Source organism: Selaginella moellendorffii, unplaced genomic scaffold (assembly GCF_000143415.4).
Source record: "Selaginella moellendorffii unplaced genomic scaffold, v1.0 SELMOscaffold_69, whole genome shotgun sequence".
NCBI lineage: Eukaryota > Viridiplantae > Streptophyta > Lycopodiopsida > Selaginellales > Selaginellaceae > Selaginella > Selaginella moellendorffii.
The window spans coordinates 73,984-92,138 of record NW_003314330.1 but is presented as its reverse complement, the minus strand read 5'-3'; the positions used below and the strand labels follow the sequence as shown (position 1 = coordinate 92,138).

The 18,155-nt window shown below is 43.9% G+C and overlaps 6 protein-coding genes and 1 non-coding gene across 8 annotated transcripts; 4 read left to right on the top strand and 3 right to left on the bottom strand.

The window, feature by feature from the left end:
* Positions 1–76: 76 nt before the first annotated feature.
* LOC9653787 lies at positions 77–1,637 on the bottom strand. Its single transcript, XM_024659519.1, has 2 exons — positions 1,514–1,637; positions 77–1,261 (listed from the first exon to the last, which is right to left on the bottom strand). The coding sequence occupies exons 1-2, from the start codon at positions 1,635–1,637 to the stop codon at positions 372–374; spliced, it is 1,014 nt and encodes a 337-aa protein (XP_024515287.1). The 3' UTR covers positions 77–371.
* On the bottom strand, positions 1,379–2,671 carry LOC112340717. Its single transcript, XM_024659593.1, has 5 exons — positions 2,415–2,671; positions 2,289–2,350; positions 1,950–2,054; positions 1,748–1,899; positions 1,379–1,621 (listed from the first exon to the last, which is right to left on the bottom strand). The coding sequence occupies exons 1-4, from the start codon at positions 2,656–2,658 to the stop codon at positions 1,768–1,770; spliced, it is 543 nt and encodes a 180-aa protein (XP_024515361.1). The 5' UTR covers positions 2,659–2,671; the 3' UTR covers positions 1,379–1,621; positions 1,748–1,767.
* Positions 2,672–2,736: 65 nt separating this feature from the next.
* On the top strand, positions 2,737–3,804 carry LOC9653786. Of its 2 annotated transcripts, none has more exons than XM_024659590.1 (4): positions 2,737–3,016; positions 3,091–3,229; positions 3,288–3,373; positions 3,430–3,804. In XM_024659590.1, exons 1-4 carry the CDS (start codon positions 2,756–2,758, stop codon positions 3,586–3,588), a joined length of 645 nt encoding a protein of 214 aa, XP_024515358.1. In that variant the 5' UTR covers positions 2,737–2,755; the 3' UTR covers positions 3,589–3,804. The 2 variants fall into 2 exon arrangements, with proteins under 2 accessions (XP_024515358.1, XP_024515359.1); XM_024659591.1 differs by having other exon boundaries at positions 3,440–3,534.
* A 231-nt stretch (positions 3,805–4,035) lies between these two features.
* Positions 4,036–4,647, top strand: LOC112340688 (germin-like protein 9-3). The gene has a single exon (XM_024659518.1). The coding sequence runs from the start codon at positions 4,036–4,038 to the stop codon at positions 4,645–4,647; it is 612 nt and encodes a 203-aa protein (XP_024515286.1).
* Positions 4,648–7,501: 2,854 nt separating this feature from the next.
* TRNAD-GUC lies at positions 7,502–7,573 on the top strand. Its single transcript has one exon. It is a non-coding gene; the product is annotated as a tRNA-Asp (tRNA).
* Positions 7,574–7,743: 170 nt separating this feature from the next.
* LOC112340687 (pentatricopeptide repeat-containing protein At2g35030, mitochondrial-like) lies at positions 7,744–10,023 on the top strand. Its single transcript, XM_024659517.1, has one exon. It carries the CDS (start codon positions 7,744–7,746, stop codon positions 10,021–10,023), a length of 2,280 nt encoding a protein of 759 aa, XP_024515285.1.
* Positions 10,024–10,090: 67 nt separating this feature from the next.
* On the bottom strand, positions 10,091–10,901 carry LOC112340716 (germin-like protein 9-3). The gene has a single exon (XM_024659592.1). The coding sequence runs from the start codon at positions 10,729–10,731 to the stop codon at positions 10,108–10,110; it is 624 nt and encodes a 207-aa protein (XP_024515360.1). The 5' UTR covers positions 10,732–10,901; the 3' UTR covers positions 10,091–10,107.
* Positions 10,902–18,155: the final 7,254 nt, after the last annotated feature.

Sequence of the window (18,155 nt, the reverse complement as noted above, 5' to 3'; positions counted from 1 at the left end):
TGTAAGTTGCGAAAAACTCTACTCCTGTCACGATTTTCTGGAAGAAACTTTTGGCTCCAAACAAAATTCTTGCTAGTGGAGGACAAGGGGAAGCTTCGAATTGCGAAAAAAAGCTCTTTGGAGAGCCACGGAACTCTGCGAGTTGCAAAGCAGCTCGTCCTTTTGATACAGACGATTCTCTATTTACAAATGTATGCGAGAAGAAATTTCTCGGGGTCGCAGAGATCTTGCCAGGGAAATCGCCTGGAAACGAATGACATCTTTTCGCAGCTCGATTGATCGATTCCTGAGTGCTCGCTGAGACCCCCTTGATCTGATCTGCGAGGCGAAAAAGCCCCAAATTTTTGTTCTTGTGTTCTTCCTTCTCTCGCTCACCAGCACTGGTCGGTCTCCCAGCTCCTACTCGTCTTCCACTGCGTGGATGGCGATGGCGATGGCGATGGCGAGGCCCTCATGGGCGATGGCGCCATGAACGAGTAGCTGTCGTACCCAATTCCCGAGAATCCCCGTGGGCTGCCGAATCGCGGCAGGGATTGCAGCGAGAGCTGGAGATCATACCTGGCGCGGCGCTCCGGGTCGCACAGAGTGGTGTAGGCTGCGTGGATTTTCAGAAACTCCTTGGTGGATTCCTCCTTGTTCTCCGTCGCCGCCACGTCCGGGTGTGTGATCCTGGCCAGATGCCGGTAGGCGCTGCGAATGTCCTTCACATCCGATTGCTGGGCGACGCCGAGAACGTCGTACAGGCTCTGCTGGGCGGAGAATCGCGTCGCCACTGGCGAATCCATGCACTGCGACGCCGCCGCGGACACTTGGATCGAGCGGGGGCGGACTGGGGAGCTGCGGACTGGAGAGGATTTGGCGAGTTTGCTCGAGAAGCTGGGCGAATTTACTCCTGCGATCGGAGAGCTCGGGGCCGCGACGATCAACATAAAGAGAAGAGGGAAAAATCGAGGAGATCGATCGAGTAGCGCAAGAACAGAGGAAGAAAAGAGAAAGGAATTTCTTTGCTCTTGATCTTTCGCGTCGGTGAAATTCGTGTGTATAGGTATTGTGGAGGAATGGCCCTTATAAGCAAACGGGACCTGAATATTCGATAAGAATCTTCTGAGAATATTCTCGGGTTTGCGGCTGATTTGGCGGCTTAAGCCCGAATGACCTGGCGACGCGTGTCCGTGCGCCCATGTGGCGGACAAAACTGCGTGTCTTATCCGCTTGCCACCTCGACAACGACAATAACTGCCGCCATCGAAGCTTCTAAAATCTGGGGAGAGGAGGAGGTGCCATCAGTTTAGTGGCCACTTACACTCGCGTATAAGGCCAGTGCTTCTAGAACAGCAGTGTGAGTGAATAATATGAGTGAGTGACGGGATCAAACTTCTATCGAATTGACGTTGATATTTGATTCGCTACACCACTGACCAGCGAATGCGCGAACCTAATTTTCACGAAAGGAAGCTTCCAATTTCTCTGTTGATCTTAATAAACGTAGCATTCGCTTCTAGAAACTTTGTACGAAATCCCCGTGCGAGCACTATAGAGGTTGTGTGTGCTTGATAGGCCACTTCCCTCTTTTTCCCCTTCTCTCCTCCAATCTCAAACTCGAGATCAACGCCTCTAGAAACTGGGAAGTAGACCATTAGTTACAAATCCCTGTTGCGTCCTCATGAAGAAATCATTGACTTTGCGAGCCAAAGCCTCGAGTTTCTCGAAAGTATGCTCGAGATTGATGAGAGAAACGTATGCGCACCTGGAGCTTCTTTTTCTCCCCTACTTGTACTTTTCCATGATCCTCCTGGCTTCCTCTAAGCTTGACTCCGTGCTGCTGGGCTGGCTCCTTTTGCCACCACTTGCGTCTCTGCTAAAGTAGACGTACGCAAAATACGCAATTCCAGCGATTCCCTGAAACAAAAACAAGAGTTTGTTCCGTAGAAAAGAGGAAAAGGCCTTACCAGGGCCAAGCTCGCGAGCGAAAGTAGAGAGCTAAACAGGAAGGAGGTGGCCACGATTCCTAGAACGGCGACAATTGCCTTCGCAGCAGGCCTCGGCACAGATTCCTGGAAATTAAAAAACAAAGGTGCTTAGCCACCAAATCAGAGAACTTTGAAAGTCTCACTCAAGCAAATCCAACATGCCACTAACACACACGACTCCAGCGACAAAAAAAAAAGAAGAACACACTCCAGAGAACTTTGTCACTCGAAACTCACGCAAACAATTCGAAAAAAGACTTTGCTTGCCACTAACTAAGATCACTTCAACGATCCATGGCAGAAAAAAAAACCACTCACAGGCACCAATTTGCTTCCAGCCTCCAGACTATCGTTCGCTGTCCTGGCGACAATACGTACCACTGTAGATAGAAGAACAAAAAGAAACAAAGAAGAAAGTTTAAAAATGAAAGGCTAGCGGCTAACCTCTTAGAAAATCATTGAGCTGCGAGACAACGATGTTCCCAGCTTTTCTTGTGGCCCCTGGACGCCTTCTAGCGACATTGACCCTGCGACGCATCGAAATACCAAATTTGTGGTCGACGCCATGCAAGAATCTATAGCTCGAATTGCCAGGAATCGCAGCGCGCGGCGCGATGTGATCTCCAGGTGCCGCAGCCCTGCCGAACCGGCAGGGAATAGAAGGAATCGAAGGAATCGAGGCGTGCATTCTGCGCCAAGCGCTCAGGAAGCCCTAAAATGCGCGCGCCGTTAGATCGACGGTCACTATTCTGACAAGTGGCTTGGTTTTAGGGTTCTTCGTAGCTATGGAGGACAATCGCGTGGCGGGATTGCGCTTCCACTCTACGGCCGGTATCCAGGAATTTCTCGATGCCGCCAGTAGCTCGGCGTCGCTGCTGCCCGATCGCGTCTCCGAGCTCGCTCTGAGGTACAAGGATGCGTCAGTGGTGCCGTATCAGGTCATTCGCGATGTGTGGAGTAATTTTTCTCCCGAGGCGCGGCCGAGCTTCCGTCGATTGCTGGAAGGGGCTACATTCGCCTTCCAGTCCCCTAAGCCGAGAGAAAAGGTTCGTTTCCTCTCTCATTTCTCTTTTTTTTTCTTTCTGCATGCTTTGCGATTTCTTTGATGTCTTTCTCACAGCCCAGGGAGCTACAAGAACGTCTTCAAAAGCTACAAGAGCTAGCAGATCAAAAGGCTTACAAAGATCTAGTGAAAGACGTGGTGAAGGAGAACGAAGAGATGGTTCCACTCTCCACCTACAAAGATCAAATTGGTTTCGGTATGTATCTCTCATTCTTTGACAAGGAAGAAGGACGCGAAACAAGTCTAGATCGCAGGTCTTCATGTGATTGTCACAATGTTCACTGGCTTTCTCTTGGGCTTTGCGTTGTTTAGATCCCAGTTTGAGGAATCCGTGGTCCTGGTACGTGATCTTCTCATTTTTTCCACTTTGGTTTCTCTGGTACGATTCCCGTGTAGCATGTCGCAGGGGGCCTGATCGGCCTTTTTGCTGGGATGATCCTGGAGACGGTTCTCTTCATTGTTCGTGACTACCAGTACCAAAACTCGTCGAAATTCAAGAAGAGGATCAACAGAGATGCAGTACGAAACGCTGGCTTCGAAAAGAAGAGACAGTAGGGATCATTCAGCGCATGAAGTTGGTGGATTGAACGGTGGTTTACAGATCTTCGAGTCCAAAATACGTTTTTTGGCCTACCACCTCTGCATGTTTTGCTTATCAATCATCCCTCGAAGATGATCTTCACTGAAACTTCTAGCTTGTCAAAACAAAACATCTTTTGTCAAAACTTCGCTCCAATAAATCTGAAAGAGAATGTTTTCTGGATGGATGGATATGCGACAATGATTCCAACAAGATCAAACAAACATGGACGCTTTGCTCGAGGCATTCTTTGTCAAGGTGAGCCCATTTTACCAGAGGATTAACGCGGTATTGGCAGCAAGAACACGGAGCTTTGCTCCGGTATAAAAACCGGGGTAATTCCAACTTGTGTATCAGTCAGGATCAAAGTCTGCAAGCTCTTTAGCCTCCTTGTCTCGAGCTAAGTTTGCAAACACAGTATCATGTCGACGAATAGTTTGCAAGTGATCTTCTTCTTCTTGTTAGCTCTTGTTGCGGTGGCAGTCTTTGCCTCAGATCCGGAGCTTGTCTCGGATTTCGCTGCTAATCCCGCCGCCACCAACGCGAGCTTCTTCACTTTCACTGGCTTTCGCGACGATGTCACGGCTCCAGCAGGAACTTTCCTGGTGAAGAAGGCATCGCTCGCGGAATTCCCTAGTCTGAATGGCCTCGGCGTCTCCATGGCCAAGCTCTCCTACCAGCCAGGCACGACCAATCCCCCACACATCCATCCCCGGGGCGCGGAGCTCCTCTTCGTCTTACAGGGCTCGCTCAGCGTCGGCCTGGTGGACACCACCAACAAGCTCTTCGTCCAGAAGCTCGAGGTGGGAGATATGTTCGTGTTTCCAAAGGGTCTCGTCCACTTCCAATTCAACGATGGACAGCACGAGGCTAAGGCCATCTCGGCCTTCGGGAGCTCCAATGCCGGCACCGTTTCCCTCCCCGTCACCCTCTTTGGGTCTGGAATTGACGATCAAATCCTCAGCAAGGCTTTCAAGGTGAGCACGGACACAGTCAAGATGCTTAAGAATGCCCTCACAGTGAAGAAGTGCTAAGAAGTCCTTCGATTCTTTCAAAGTTTATGAAATTCCTTTAATTCATTGAGCATATTCCTCTCCTTGGTTTAAAGATTTCTCCACCCAAGCATGTAGAAGGCGGGATCGCTCTTCTCGGCCATAGCCAGTCCCGCGACCCTCCGCCCTCGCTTGGCATCGCTCTGGAGCGCAAGCTCCAATATATGCTTTCCAAAACACTGACTTTTTCTCACCAGCCAAGGCTGTTCCAAGAGATGAGATTGTGCAGCGGCATCATCCGGAACAACTCGTGTTCGCATTGCATTGCAGAAACAGGATTCTTTTTGGGTATCATATCGAAGGTACTTTACGCTTTCTTCATATACCCTGACCAGGCATATGCAGTAAACATGAAGTTTCAAGAGATCAGATTCCACTGCGACATCTTCTCAGAAGCTTCTTCTACTTGAGAAACGTTATCCGAGTTTGTAGACAGGATGATGGTCCACGCCACCAAGGCATTTTCGCAAAGATCTTGGTAGTCTGGTGGTTGCGAGAGTAAGCCGCAACCAAGAAAACAAGTCCCTGTTACGATGATAGATTGGTTTCTCTGAAAGTGATTGCCTTAGCTTTTCCTGGAACAATGACGTCAACCCATTCTCCAAATGTGGCAGTTGAAGTTCTCATTTACTTGTCAGAAGAAGTTCTTGGTCGTCCTTGAGAAACTTAGTTGCTTGAAGCTTGCGTCTTGGATTTAATGGAGGAAGTGACATATGTCTCTTATGGAAATCACGCTGAGAAACAATCTCCCTGGAGCGTATGGACTCTCGGTGGCTAATTATTTCGGTGATTTTGCAATGTACTACGGACAATCAAGTAAGTCTGCACTACGTGATTCTGGCTTTGTCATCGAAAACGAGAGGCTAAGAAAGCCAATGTCAGACAAGAGCTATCTTCACTCTGTCCTTTATCCAGTGGTAACGCTTTGCATCCTCTTGAGATTATCATTAATAAGGAGTTTATTGTTCCTACTGAAAGAATCCTCATTACACTACAATCTTAAATCTTGCTAAAATGTTAGTGTTAGTGGGTAAGGAAATAGTCCTTGGATTTCAAATTAGTAAAACCAAGTCCTGGCCAGTCTACTGTCACATTTAACCCTTGATTTGCTAAGCAATAAACTCATAATTGGAATAATATATTGTTGAGTGAAATAGGTGTTATCAAATGATAAACATTCATTTGGATTGTTGTAAACAGTTAGTTTATGATTCACAAATCACAAATATGCTGTATTATTATTCATTTTCAAGTATCCTGCAACAAGAAAGCTTATAATTTATAAATCCATAATTCTTAATTATATCATCACTTGCAAAAAACAAATTATCATTTTGATTGTTAATATCATTTGTTATGACCAATAATTTATTATTAAATGATCAATAACATTTCTAGCTTCAACAAGACATCCAAAAAATTGTCATAATGCATCCAAATAGCATTAGAAATAATTGTAATAACTGCATAATGAAAACATGGAATATTCCTTACTAAACATTATATATTGTAATTTTATAAATCCCACTCCTAGAATTCTAATATTCATTATATGTGCAGAATTTAGCATGCTGTAACTAAGATCATTACCACCAATCTTAATATATGAATTTTTTTATCAAATTTAAAATTATTTTAATGATCTTTGAATTTAAGCATAAAATATATGGAGATTAACAAAACTTAATTATAAATACTTGGTGGATGAAAAAATTCCCACATTCAAACTTTTATAATAAGTATCATTATAAGTTAAACTCGGACGTTTACGAGTTAAATAATTAATAAATATATCACTAAATCATTTTTGTAGAATTTCTTAATGTAACAATATTTGATAATGTGAGTGCTTGCCCCTCACAATAAATGTTTAGAAAGCCGAATAAAATAAAATACAAGTAGAAAGAAAATATATTTTAGAGATCTTATAGGATCAATAGTTCATATAAACATAAGGTCGTTGAATTTAAATTTTAATATATTATTTATTATATTTATTTATCATAATCAGATTTATTCTTTTGTTTAGTTTTTTTTCCTTACCAGAAAGTGAAAATAAAAAAATAAAAATGACTGAAAGCGATTGTGACTAACAAAATAATAACAAAATAAAAAAAAATGATTTTAAATTGTAATTCAATGACCTTATGTTTGTGTGAACAGATCCAAAATGTATATACCAGAATTTTCGGAAAAGAAATCTCTTTAAGCCACTCAGAAAGAAAGGAAAATAAAAACGGATTTCTTTATTAGCTAGAAAGTTCTAGTTAACAAGCCATTTAGAGCCAACCACCACAGAGATTTCTACAAAAACAGGGGAGTCGAGAAGTGTCTCTCGCTTTCTCTTGCTCTCTCTTTGACTCATGGATCCTTGCAAACTCGATCTTCGAGATGGAGCTGCAAGTCTTCGAGGAAGTTGTTTCCAACAGTAAGATTGTGTCCGGGTCTATGCACTAGGGGTGCAATACTCCGACATCCATCGCCGTGACAAAATAGAGTCCATGATAAATATAAGTAATTCCCGCTCAAGGGTGGCAACACCTGGAGGCGAGCTTGAGATCCATATCACTCGACTGGCTCGACAAGCATGCTCCAAATTCCGTACTCTACATCTCCTTCGGCAGCGTCAGGGTCTCGAGACCGGCCAGCAGCGGTTTCAAATGGTTGCCTCGCGGATCTAGCTTGAACGATTCTTCCGCGAGTTCCGGGATCGATCGGGTCTGGAGTCTGGTATATTTCCTTAGAAAGAATCACCGATGGTTTTCCAAAAGCTGTGAAACCGGAAGCTGAGCTACTTGAAACTACTATAAGGAGAAAAAAAACGCTCAATGTCGATGTCGTTGTAGTATAGTGGCGAGTATTTCCGCCTGTCACGCGGACGACCCGGGTTCGATCCCCGGCAACGGCGGAAAAAAGAACCTCTCATTTCGTGATGTTTGGGTTATGCTCACTCGGAGCGAGTGCCTTGATCTGGTCCAGTCTTGCAAAACGCTCCCCTGCGCGCGCCAAATCCATGCCACTGCGATCCATATCTTCGGGAAGGAGCTAGATTTGTTTCTCGGGAACAAGCTCATCGAGATGTATGGGAAATGTGGCAGTGCTGCGGAGGCACGCGCGATTTTTGACGGGATGAGCAACAGGGACTCGTTTTCCTGGGAGATCATGCTTGCGGCTTACTCTCGCAACCGTCAGCTGGATGCCGCCACCGAGATCTTTGAGACAATGCCTCACAGAACTCTGGTTGCGTGGAACATCATGCTGTCTGCGAACTCGGGAAACGTTATTCGAGTGGAAGCATTTTTTGAAAGGATGCCGCAGTGGAATCTAGTCTCTTGGAACTCCATGTTTACTGCATATGCCCGGGCAGGATATCTGGAGCAAGCGCAAATTACCTTCGGTAAGATACCCGAGAAGAATCTTGTTTCCTGCAATGCAATGCTGGCTGTGTACTTGCAGATGGACGACGTCGAGGGAGCGCACGAGATGTTCCATTTGATGCCACTGCACAATCTCATCTCCTGGAACACTCTCCTCGCCGTGCTTACCCGGGCCGGGGAAGCCATCGCTGCCAAGATGGTCTTTCTGGAAATGCCAGAACGAGAGATAAGATCATGGAACACAATGCTCGCTCACGGTTTGAGCGTCGAAGAGGCAGCGTCGTCATTCAGCGCCATGCCCGAGCGCGATCTCTTCTCATGGACAGCGCTGGTAGTGGTGCTCGCGAGAAATGGCCGCGTGGGCGATGCAAGGCGAGTGTTCTACGCAATGCCCGAGTGGAGTGCGTGCTCTTGCACCGCGATCATCTCCGCGCTCTCGCAAGAGGGCTCTCTGGACGAGGCGCGCTCCATCTTTATCGAGCTTCCCGAGCGGGATAGCATCTGCTGGAACGCGATGCTCGGTGCTTACATCCAAGCGGATGATCTCCAAATGGCCAAGTCTCTCTTTGAATCCATGCCTTGGCGAGATATCCCGAGCTCCAACACAATGCTGGGGGCGTATGCCCATTCCGGGCATCTCTCAGAAGCTCGGAGTATCCTCGAAAGCCTCCACCACTGCGACTTGATATCGTGGAACGCGATGATATCTGCTTATGCTCAGGCTGGGCATTTGGACGAAGCCAAGGTTTTGTTTGATACGATGCCGCAAAGAGACATAGTTTCATGGAACTCGATGTTGGCTGCCTTTGCTCGTTGTGGCCAGCTTGGAGAAGCCCAGAAACTTTTTCGAGAGAAGATGCTGCAGCATAATCTCGCTAGCTGCAATGGAATGGTATCGATGTTGTCCCAGCATGGGCGTGTGGAAGAGGCCAAGTGCGTGTTTGACGAAATGCCGCACAGGAATCTAGTGTCCTGGAATTCTATGCTCGGAGCTTACGCTCGAAGCGAGCTTTACACCGATGCGACTGGGCTGTTTGATCAAATGCCGGAGCATAGCATGCTCTCGTGGAATCTCCTCCTGGTCTCACATTCCCGAGATGTGGATGCCTTGTCTCGTAAAATTCTTAGCCAAGCAATGCCTGAGCGGGACTTGATATCCTGGAACACCTTGCTAGCTGCGTATGCCGAGAACCAAAAGTTTGAAGAGGCATGGAAACTCTTCCAAGGCATGCCTGAGATTGCTCTAGACACTTACAATCTCATGGTTTCTTTCTTCCCAAAATCGATCTTCCAAATGCTCTACATGGAAGGCTTGCAGCCAAACGAGACAACTTTTGTTTCTGCTCTCCAAGTTTGCAATTCGAGAATGGATCTAGCGCAGGGAAAGCAGATTCACTCAAGTGCTCTTGATAATGGGTTTGATTCCAGTGCACACGTTTGCAACACAGTGATCAAAATGTATTCCACCTGTGGAAGCATCCCTCTCGCAAGACAAGCTTTCGAGTCGTTGAGCTCGAGTAAAGATGTGGTATCCTGGAACTGCATGATCCAAGCGTATGCCCAACACGGGTATAGCCAAGAGGCGCTCGAGTTGCAGAAGGAGATGCAGCTGGAAGGAATCAAACCAAACGAGCTCACACTCTTGGGCATTCTTTCGGCGTGCTGTCATGTTGGGTTTGTGGAGCTAGGACACAGATACTTCGGGGAATTCGTCCTAGATCATGGGATCAATCCAAGGCGAGAACAGTATGGATGCCTCGCAGATCTCCTGGGAAGAGCCGGATCTCTGGAAACCGTGGAACGATTCATCAAAGCCTTGGCTTGTGAGAAAAATTCGGTGTTTTGGAAAGCATATCTGGGAGCTTGCGCGACACAGAGCGATGCCAAGCGAGGGCGGAGGGTCGCTGGAATGGCTATGGCAGAGAAGAGCGATCCCGCCTTCTACATGCTTGCGTGGAAAAATCTGACGGTCAGCATTTAAACCAAGAGAAATATGCTCAAGGAATTAAAGGGGATCGACGGTAGAATTGGACCCACGTTATCAATTTTAAAAACATTGAAAGAATCAAAGCTTCCTCGCAGTTTTCTTCACTGCGAGAGCGTTTTTGAGAGTCTTGACAGTGTCCGTGCTCACCTTGAAAGCCTTGCTGAGGATTTGATCGTCAATTCCAGACCCAAAGAGGGTGACAGGGAGGGAAACGGTGCCGGCATTGGAGCTCCCGAAGGCCGAGATGGCCTTGGCCTCGTGCTGTCCATCGTTGAATTGGAAGTGGACGAGACCCTTTGGAAACACGAACATATCGCCCATCTCGAGCTTCTGGACGAAGAGCTTGTTGGTGGTGTCCAACAGGCCGACGCTGAGCGAGCCCTGTAACACGAAGAGGAGCTCCGCGCCCCGGGGATGGATGTGCGGGGGATTGGTCGTGCCTGGCTGGTAGGAGAGCTTGGCCATGGAGACGCCGAGGCCATTCAGACCAGGGAATTCCGCGAGCGATGCCTTCTTCACCAGGAAAGTTCCTGCTGGAGCCGTGACATCGCTGCGAAAGCCAGTGAAAGTGAAGAAGCTCGCGTTGATGGCGGCGGGATTAGCAGCGAAATCCGAGACAAGCTCCGGATCGGAGGCAAACACTCCCACCGCAACAAGAGCTAACAAGAAGAAGAAGATCACTTGCAAACTAGCCATCGACATGATACTACTTAACTCAGACAAGAACACTAAAGAGCTTGAATGACTGATACTCTCACAAGATGGAATTCACCTGACTTTTATACCGGAGCAAATTGCTGGCAATACCGCGTGAATCTATGGTCTCCAACGTTGACGCTCTATGCAAGGGCCAGCCTCGAGTAAAGCGTCCATCTTTGTTTGATCTTCTTCGAACCATTGCCGCATATCCATCCATCCGGGAAACATTCGACTCTTCCATAGCGTTTTTTGGATTTATTCAACTTCTAAGTATGTTTTCTTTCGACAAGCTTGGATGGAGTTATCCATCCACCAGCTTGAAACTTCATGCGCGACCAGATGTCTCTACATTACTACTGTCTTCTTTTCGAAGCCAGCATTTCGACTACTGGTCGTCACGAACAATGAAGAAAGTCGTCTCCAAGATCATCAAAGTGGTGAGCACTGTCGAGCTTCCAGCCCACGGCGAGAACCGTGTCTTCAAGCTCCCGGACAGGATGCGCGATGATGATGGCAAGCGCTGGCGCTGGAACTTGGATGGCAACATCATCCATATAGACTCCAGCCTCTCGTCACTCTCATCCCCTAGCTCGCCATCAAGGAAGTCCGAGATTCTTCCGGAGGAGCTCAGCGCCGCAAGATTGGCACACGAATCCAGCTCTTGACTGATATACCAGCTCCAAGCACAAGAGCAAGCGTGTCTTTCTTCAAGGGCTGCGCGAGAATGGCGGCGGTGAGCTCCCAGTCGCCGTCGCCAGGCGGAGGGGAGATGGTCGGCAAGAATCTTGAGCAGCAGCTGCGCCGGCTTGCCCTTCCACAGATCCGGATTCATTGGTACCAGATCACTCTCTCCCTCCATCCAGAGAGTGATCTTCTTCTTCTTGTTACTCCAGCTTTGCTAGCCTGAGATAGAGGTCCTCTAGGCCCGTCTCCGCCATGCTCCAACAACATACCTCTGCATATGAAAAAGGGCTCGCTGGTGTCGCCTTCCTGTGTTGCTCCATTGGAACAGTCAGGCTGAAAGAGAGTCGAAAATCTTCATCTGGTACGTAGAGCGCATCAGGTGTTATTCAGAAGAGATCGCGCTCGGGCATGCTGAATGCCGACGCTGCCTCTTCGACGCTCAAACCGTGAGCGAGCATCCCATAAAAACCGGCCTCGGCAGCACCACCACACTTGCGATTCCCGAAAAGATGGATCGCAGTGGAATCGCCCCGGGGAGCGATTTGCAAGACTGGACCAGATCAAGGCACCATGAAAAAGCACTAGCTAGGACCAGGGATCGAAACATGACAGGCGGAAATGCTCACCACTATAATACAACGACATTGACATTGCCTGAAGCCCAATGCAGGGAAGATTTCTGAAGAGACCATGTCGCAGCATGGTCGATGCGGAGAAGGATCGTTACTTGGAGCTCTGGAATCGAAGGTTACACTTGTCAGGGCGATAGCCGGGTGTTTCATCTGTTCGAGAAAAATACAAGAGGACAAGCTGCAAACGGTCACCTTTCTCTCGGTTCTTCGCGTGCAGCCATGCCGGCCTCGTTAAGGGTTACTTCCGGAGAATGAACTCAGAGTTTTGGCATCGCAGGCATTACACTTGCATGAAGCTGCCCTAATGGTGAAAAGATGGCATGCGTGGTGATTTACACGGTTCTGTTGAGCTTATGCTGGAGTGGAAGAAACAATTTGAGCAGGTCATGAAGATGGAATGAAGCTGGATGATCTTTTTAATAATCTGGAGAAACGGAGGACAGTAAGTGGTGCCCAGAAACGTTTGCGGTGGCCTGTGCTCTCTTGAACTCTCCTCTAAGCTGGAGCAGCGGAGATCACAAAGGCAGCCGTGAAATGGAATATGTTTGTGTGGCGATTGCTGGTAAGGTCTTTTCTAATTTGTTTTTTTTTTTTCTTGCTTGCAGGGCCAACCACACCCAGAAGGGTTGGCCATGGCCATGGCCAAGAGGACTCCCAATTTGCAACAGTTTTTTATTAAAAATAATTAAATTTTTATTTGTAAGTTACTTTTAAAGTTAAATTACCAAATTTATAGCAGGAGGGTGTCATGGTTTTTACCCGGATAACCACCTGTTGGTTGGCTGATTGCTGGTGATGAGGAGTCACGCCCTTCAAGTTTTTAGGGCAAATGCAAACACATTCATCCTCCTCACTAACATGTATAGCAAATGAAACCTAAACCCTTTATGTGTCATGTGTCATATGCCATGTGTCACCAAAGACAGTGGAGTAAAACTTAAATTTCAAAACTTTGGGCCACTGAATGAAAGAATGAAACCAAACTCTTAAGCATGGAGCCAAAAAACGACGAAACTAAAGTATAGAACAACTCTCGAGCGTACAACCCAAAAAGCAAAAGGATATAAGCATGGAATAATTTGAAACAATCCTAGAGTATCCATCATTCCAATGTTAGGACTAACATGCAAAATGGAGCTAAACAAAATCTAGTGCCATTTCAGCATATTAGTGGTTTAACACAAAGATATAAGTTGTCCACCAATTGGCAGGAATTTGGGCTTAGACCCAAGTTGGACATAAAACAAGGACAGGTACACAAGTGGGAGCTAAACTATACATATCATTTAGCAAATATTGAGGGACAAAATTCAATATTGCGGGGGTTCCTAACACTAGTAAGTGCAAATCAACAACATGAGTTTTTTGTCACCATGTTAAGTATGCTTAATTAAGTGACAACTTAGGATTTCCTTCCTTAGTGCCCTTCTAGTCTAAGTGCATATGTGATGATTAGTTTCTCAACTAACTTAGGTGGAGACTAATAAAGGGTCCAGCAATATTGACTTCTTGCCATCGTGGCAGTAAGGAAAGATTCCTAATCTAAATAGATTCTAGTCAACAATATAAAAGAACTCAAGTTACTTAAGCAAGTGTTAGTAACATCCTATTAATGTCTTAAACCCAATAAACCAATCCAAAGCAAACCACAAAAGAACATGTGGTAATGCAAAAAGCCAAAAGTCATCAAAAAAAATAACTAACTATTATGAAAGATTATCAATCATTCTATCAATGAAGAAATATATAATCATCATTGAAAAAAAAAATCCACCATCCCGAAGAATGGCAAATCATTCTAGATCAATAATAATAAAGCAAAATTTTTGATAAGGATAATCAACTATCCTAGATGATAGTTAATCATCACCAATGATTGTTAGATGCAAAAGCCAATTTTAACATCGAATCTAATGAGCCAAATGTTTTCCCTAACAACTTCTAACAAATGGATCACAAACATGAAAATTTAAAGAACCAAAAGCTCAAAGAAGTTTATAGTTAAATCTTGCTTAACAATGATCATGAGTCTCACATGAACTAACTTCAATGTTAAAGAAAAAATCATAATACAACTCACAATATCCTCTTCAACACATCCATAAACTACACTTTATAATGCTAAAGCTAATGAAAAGCATATCTGCATTAATTCAAAAGTCAAGCATATTGAAGCTATACTCAACAAATGATCACCAAACGATCTTTTATAAATCCATCTATAGCAAAACGTAAGTCACATCATAACAAGCACAAAAAAAATTATAAATGATTGATATATTCTAACTCAAATTCAATAAGGATTTAAACATTCCAATATCGATCACTAATTCTTCCTCTTATAAAGTTAATATAGTTTTTAATTGAATAATTTTTCAAAGAAAAGCTCAAAACTCAACCCCTACTCAAAAATCTCCACTAGAACATAACTAACTCCATTTGTCACTTAGTTCATTTAAATGTTAATATAATTGCTAACTAGCAAATGCACAAATGCCAATAACACAAAGCTACAGCCAAATCATCAACACTATCTATATCAAGACTAATGAAACTCAATATCAATCTTACGAAAAGACATTTCATTTCAGTCGAATCTCAATATCAATATTGTCAACGATAAAACATCACTTCAATGGCATCAATATGAGAACAAAGCTAGAAGAAAGTAAGAATGAATCACCACTCAAAACCTTTTAGCAACCAAGCTAACCTAAGTCAAAGATACCTTAGTCAGTATCTGAGATTAATCTTTCAACAATACTCAGTTTCATATAACACATCATCAATGAGTGATTCACTTTGTCCAAGACTTAATGAAATCCAACACCACGAACTAAACACAACCAAATGATATCAACAGAGGTATAGTCAATATGTCAACATGGAAAAACCATGCAAGTTTAATAACACAATCTTTTATAACACCATTTGGTAAAGTAAATTTATCACTACTAAATCATTATCGAACAAAGCAAATGTTATCAGTCCTTGATGAAGTCTACAAGCAATTATATTATTTTTCATATTGTAATATAATAATTTGTTGCACATTGCATGCAATAATGCTAAGTTTATTTAATAGTAGTATTATTTTGTGTTGATCAATCAGAAGTTTATAACTATGTTTATAACATATAAATACAATATTAATCTTATTATATATTAAATATTTAGAAATATTTAGGAAAGCTTATAACATATTTATAAATTATAAATACAAGATTAATCTAAATAAATAACTATAAGAAGGAAACCATATCTCAATATACTTAGTTTGATAATGAATTAATATTATAAGCCATCTAAATAAATTTATTTAAGTAATAAATAATTTGCTACATGTTACATGTAGTAATGCTTGATTTGCTTATAGTAGTGTTATTTATATTTATTATCCAATTGATCAGATGGAAGTTTATAATTATAAACATGTTTATATTTTATAAACAAAAGAGTAAACTTATTGAATATCAACCATTAGATGGTAGAATAAACTAGAATATACTAAAATGTGTTTAGGAAAGTTTACTAGAATATTCAAGAAAATTCCAGGTATATACGTTTGCTAAGAACTTTGACTGTCTTATTTGTGCTTTATGGATAGGATAGCATGTTTGACTTTTATAAATTTAACCAAATCCCCATTTGATTATTACTCATAGTAGTTTCTATAGATTGCACACAACTTATGCTATGTAAAAGAGCAACTCATTAGGAAAATTACTATGTTATATTGAATAATAAATTGTAATCTGCCAATAGGGATTTAGTCAAACTTACAAAATCCATTCATAACCTAGGTGAGTGAAGCACTCACTCTCCTTAAATTTTTCGAGTCTGACAATTTTGGGGCTCCACAAGAGTGGACAATTCATCTGGTGGAACAAGTAAAAATGGCGACTTTGAATAGTATGAAACACTATTGCAAGGCGTTAGATTTGAGTTTAAAAACGAGTTACCAGGTTTATGGATCCTACCTAGGAAAAGCACAAAATGCAGACTCTCGAGGAGTACCTTGGCAACGGTGTTCTCGCCGGAAGCAGTAAGATCTTCACCACAAATGGCTACGACGACGTCCACTTGCTCACGTCCATGACCAAGAATGATATGAAATCTCTCGGCCTCACTAAACAGCAGCAAGTAAGTACACAAGCATCAACAAAGCTTTACTTGGCCTACCGAATTCGTGATGTCGTTGCAGAATGCCTTGGAGCTGAGAGCTTTCTTAGATGATCACGGGCTCTTCGAGTATGCAGACGCCTTAGAGGCAACTGGAAAGACTTTGGCTCTCCGCAGGGGCAGTTCGTCCGTCTTGAGCACACGTTACGGCATGAAGAAGGGACACGCTTCTCGCTTCATGGAACAGGAGAACCCTCTGGGTGATCCGAAATTCACTTCTCGAGGGTGCTGCCTTTTCAATTTCACATGTGTGAGCAATCGATAATCTGGGAGCTTCCTAGATATTTAAGAACGAGTGCTTACACTATGCTACTTAAATACATCGCCGCTTTTAAAAACATTACGTTTCTCTCCGCTTTGGGCCACTGCGAAGTCGTAAGAGGTGAGATTCACTTTTTTTTAATCTAGGTTTGGTTTTCGTTGGGCAATCTTTGGCTAGAAGATTCCACAAGTGTTGCTTGGACAATTCTTGCTTATGTGACCATAGAGGAAACAATCTGCGAACTAAGTGCCCCCTGGGAAACCCACAGTTATAGCAAACTTAGCTGCCTTGTCCTTGACATCCCCAGCCGGGCAATGCTTGAGAGTGTTCGGCTGTTTTCTTCGGACACGTCTTGTCCTTTCCCTTGCAAATGTAACGTCCTTCCCCAGGCACCTTCTTTGGTTTGTTGTTTGGACTTTGCGACTGGCATTGGGTCCTCTTGGGCTTGATATGCCTCTTGCTCAGCATATAAACCCTAAAAATCGTACGGCTTTTTATGCGAATTCTTCTGAGCTGCGCTACTCCAAACAATATGCTTCCAGATCGTCTTGCTTCACCAGCAACTCTCCCGACGAGTACCTATGAATTCGTTTACATTGCATAAAACTTCACGAAAAGACCAGCAGCACTAACTCCAACATTTTGAACAAGCACTATGTCATCAGGCGTGGAGAGCCCAGACTCCGCAACAATATCTACAAGCCCATTTGTTTCATCCACTGTTCCATACAAGTTTGTGTGTGCTTGTTTTTGTGATGGAGCCACACCATAGCAACTAACACTTTCTCCCACACAGATTCACCTAGCTCTTCACATCCACTTAGTGAATGAGGAGTGAAATCATTTAGAGTCTAGGAACCAGTCTTGAAGGAATTTTCTAGTGGTATTTCTAAATTAACTTGAGGTTGAGATTAGAGCTTAAACACTTTGGGTGGGAGTGAATATGGACTCCAAGTAGTGTTAGAAGGGTTACTCAAAGAAATGCTCAAAAGTAACTCTCACTTCTGGAAAGGAAATCAACTACAATACTCCTAATTTATATGAAATGATGCCAACTTGCAATTCATTAATCCTTGCCCCTTCCTAGGGGCTTGGGCCTTCCCTTTAAGATGGAAGTGAAAAAGTAAAAATACTCATACTAAGCCATTAAGCTATAATATTTCCCCCTAGTGTCTTGAAGCAAATGTTACACCCAAGGCTTGGGATTTAAAGGTGACCTAGAGTGATATGGTGGTCATTGTGCCTTAATTCACAAGTATAATTACGTTTGGTTTGTTAGGAGTGGTCTAGTTTACATTCTGGCAGAAAACTATGAGTTCACTCATACTTTGCATTACTTCTCATTGTCAGTTTTGTTTTACAGGCATATAGCTCGCCTGTGGAAGATATCACACTTTCAGAGGAAGAGATTGCCCCAGCTCTATTTAATTACATGAAAGTTAAGTGAGAAATAACAAGCTCGAGCGAAGAGGACGAAGAGCACAAATCTTAGAGCAGTGATTCAAGTAAATTGCTTGTATCACTTTCATGCAATGCCAAGTTTAAATCCTAGAAGTTGCTTGATTGCACAGTAGTCCTTCGGTTTCTTAGTTTCGTGCATTTCTGCTCTCGGAGAACTTTACAAAGCTACTCTTCCTCCTCGCTTCCAGGTTGTCACAGCAGACAAG

Coding starts and splice junctions, on each gene's coding strand:
- LOC112340688 (XM_024659518.1), top strand. CDS start 4,036: ATGTCGACGAATAGTTTGCAAGTGATCTTCTTCTTCTTGTTAGCTCTT.
- LOC9653786 (XM_024659590.1), top strand. CDS start 2,756: ATGGAGGACAATCGCGTGGCGGGATTGCGCTTCCACTCTACGGCCGGT. Junction 3,230..3,287: donor CAAAGATCAAATTGGTTTCG/GTATGTATCTCT, acceptor TCTAGATCGCAG/GTCTTCATGTGATTGTCACA. Junction 3,374..3,429: donor TTGAGGAATCCGTGGTCCTG/GTACGTGATCTT, acceptor ATTCCCGTGTAG/CATGTCGCAGGGGGCCTGAT.
- LOC9653787 (XM_024659519.1), bottom strand. CDS start 1,637: ATGGTCTACTTCCCAGTTTCTAGAGGCGTTGATCTCGAGTTTGAGATT. Junction 1,262..1,513: donor AGTGCTCGCACGGGGATTTC/GTACAAAGTTTC, acceptor TCCTCTCCCCAG/ATTTTAGAAGCTTCGATGGC.
- LOC112340717 (XM_024659593.1), bottom strand. CDS start 2,658: ATGCACGCCTCGATTCCTTCGATTCCTTCTATTCCCTGCCGGTTCGGC. Junction 2,351..2,414: donor GCTCAATGATTTTCTAAGAG/GTTAGCCGCTAG, acceptor TTCTATCTACAG/TGGTACGTATTGTCGCCAGG. Junction 1,900..1,949: donor CGCTCGCGAGCTTGGCCCTG/GTAAGGCCTTTT, acceptor TTTTTGTTTCAG/GGAATCGCTGGAATTGCGTA.
- LOC112340716 (XM_024659592.1), bottom strand. CDS start 10,731: ATGTCGATGGCTAGTTTGCAAGTGATCTTCTTCTTCTTGTTAGCTCTT.
- LOC112340687 (XM_024659517.1), top strand. CDS start 7,744: ATGTATGGGAAATGTGGCAGTGCTGCGGAGGCACGCGCGATTTTTGAC.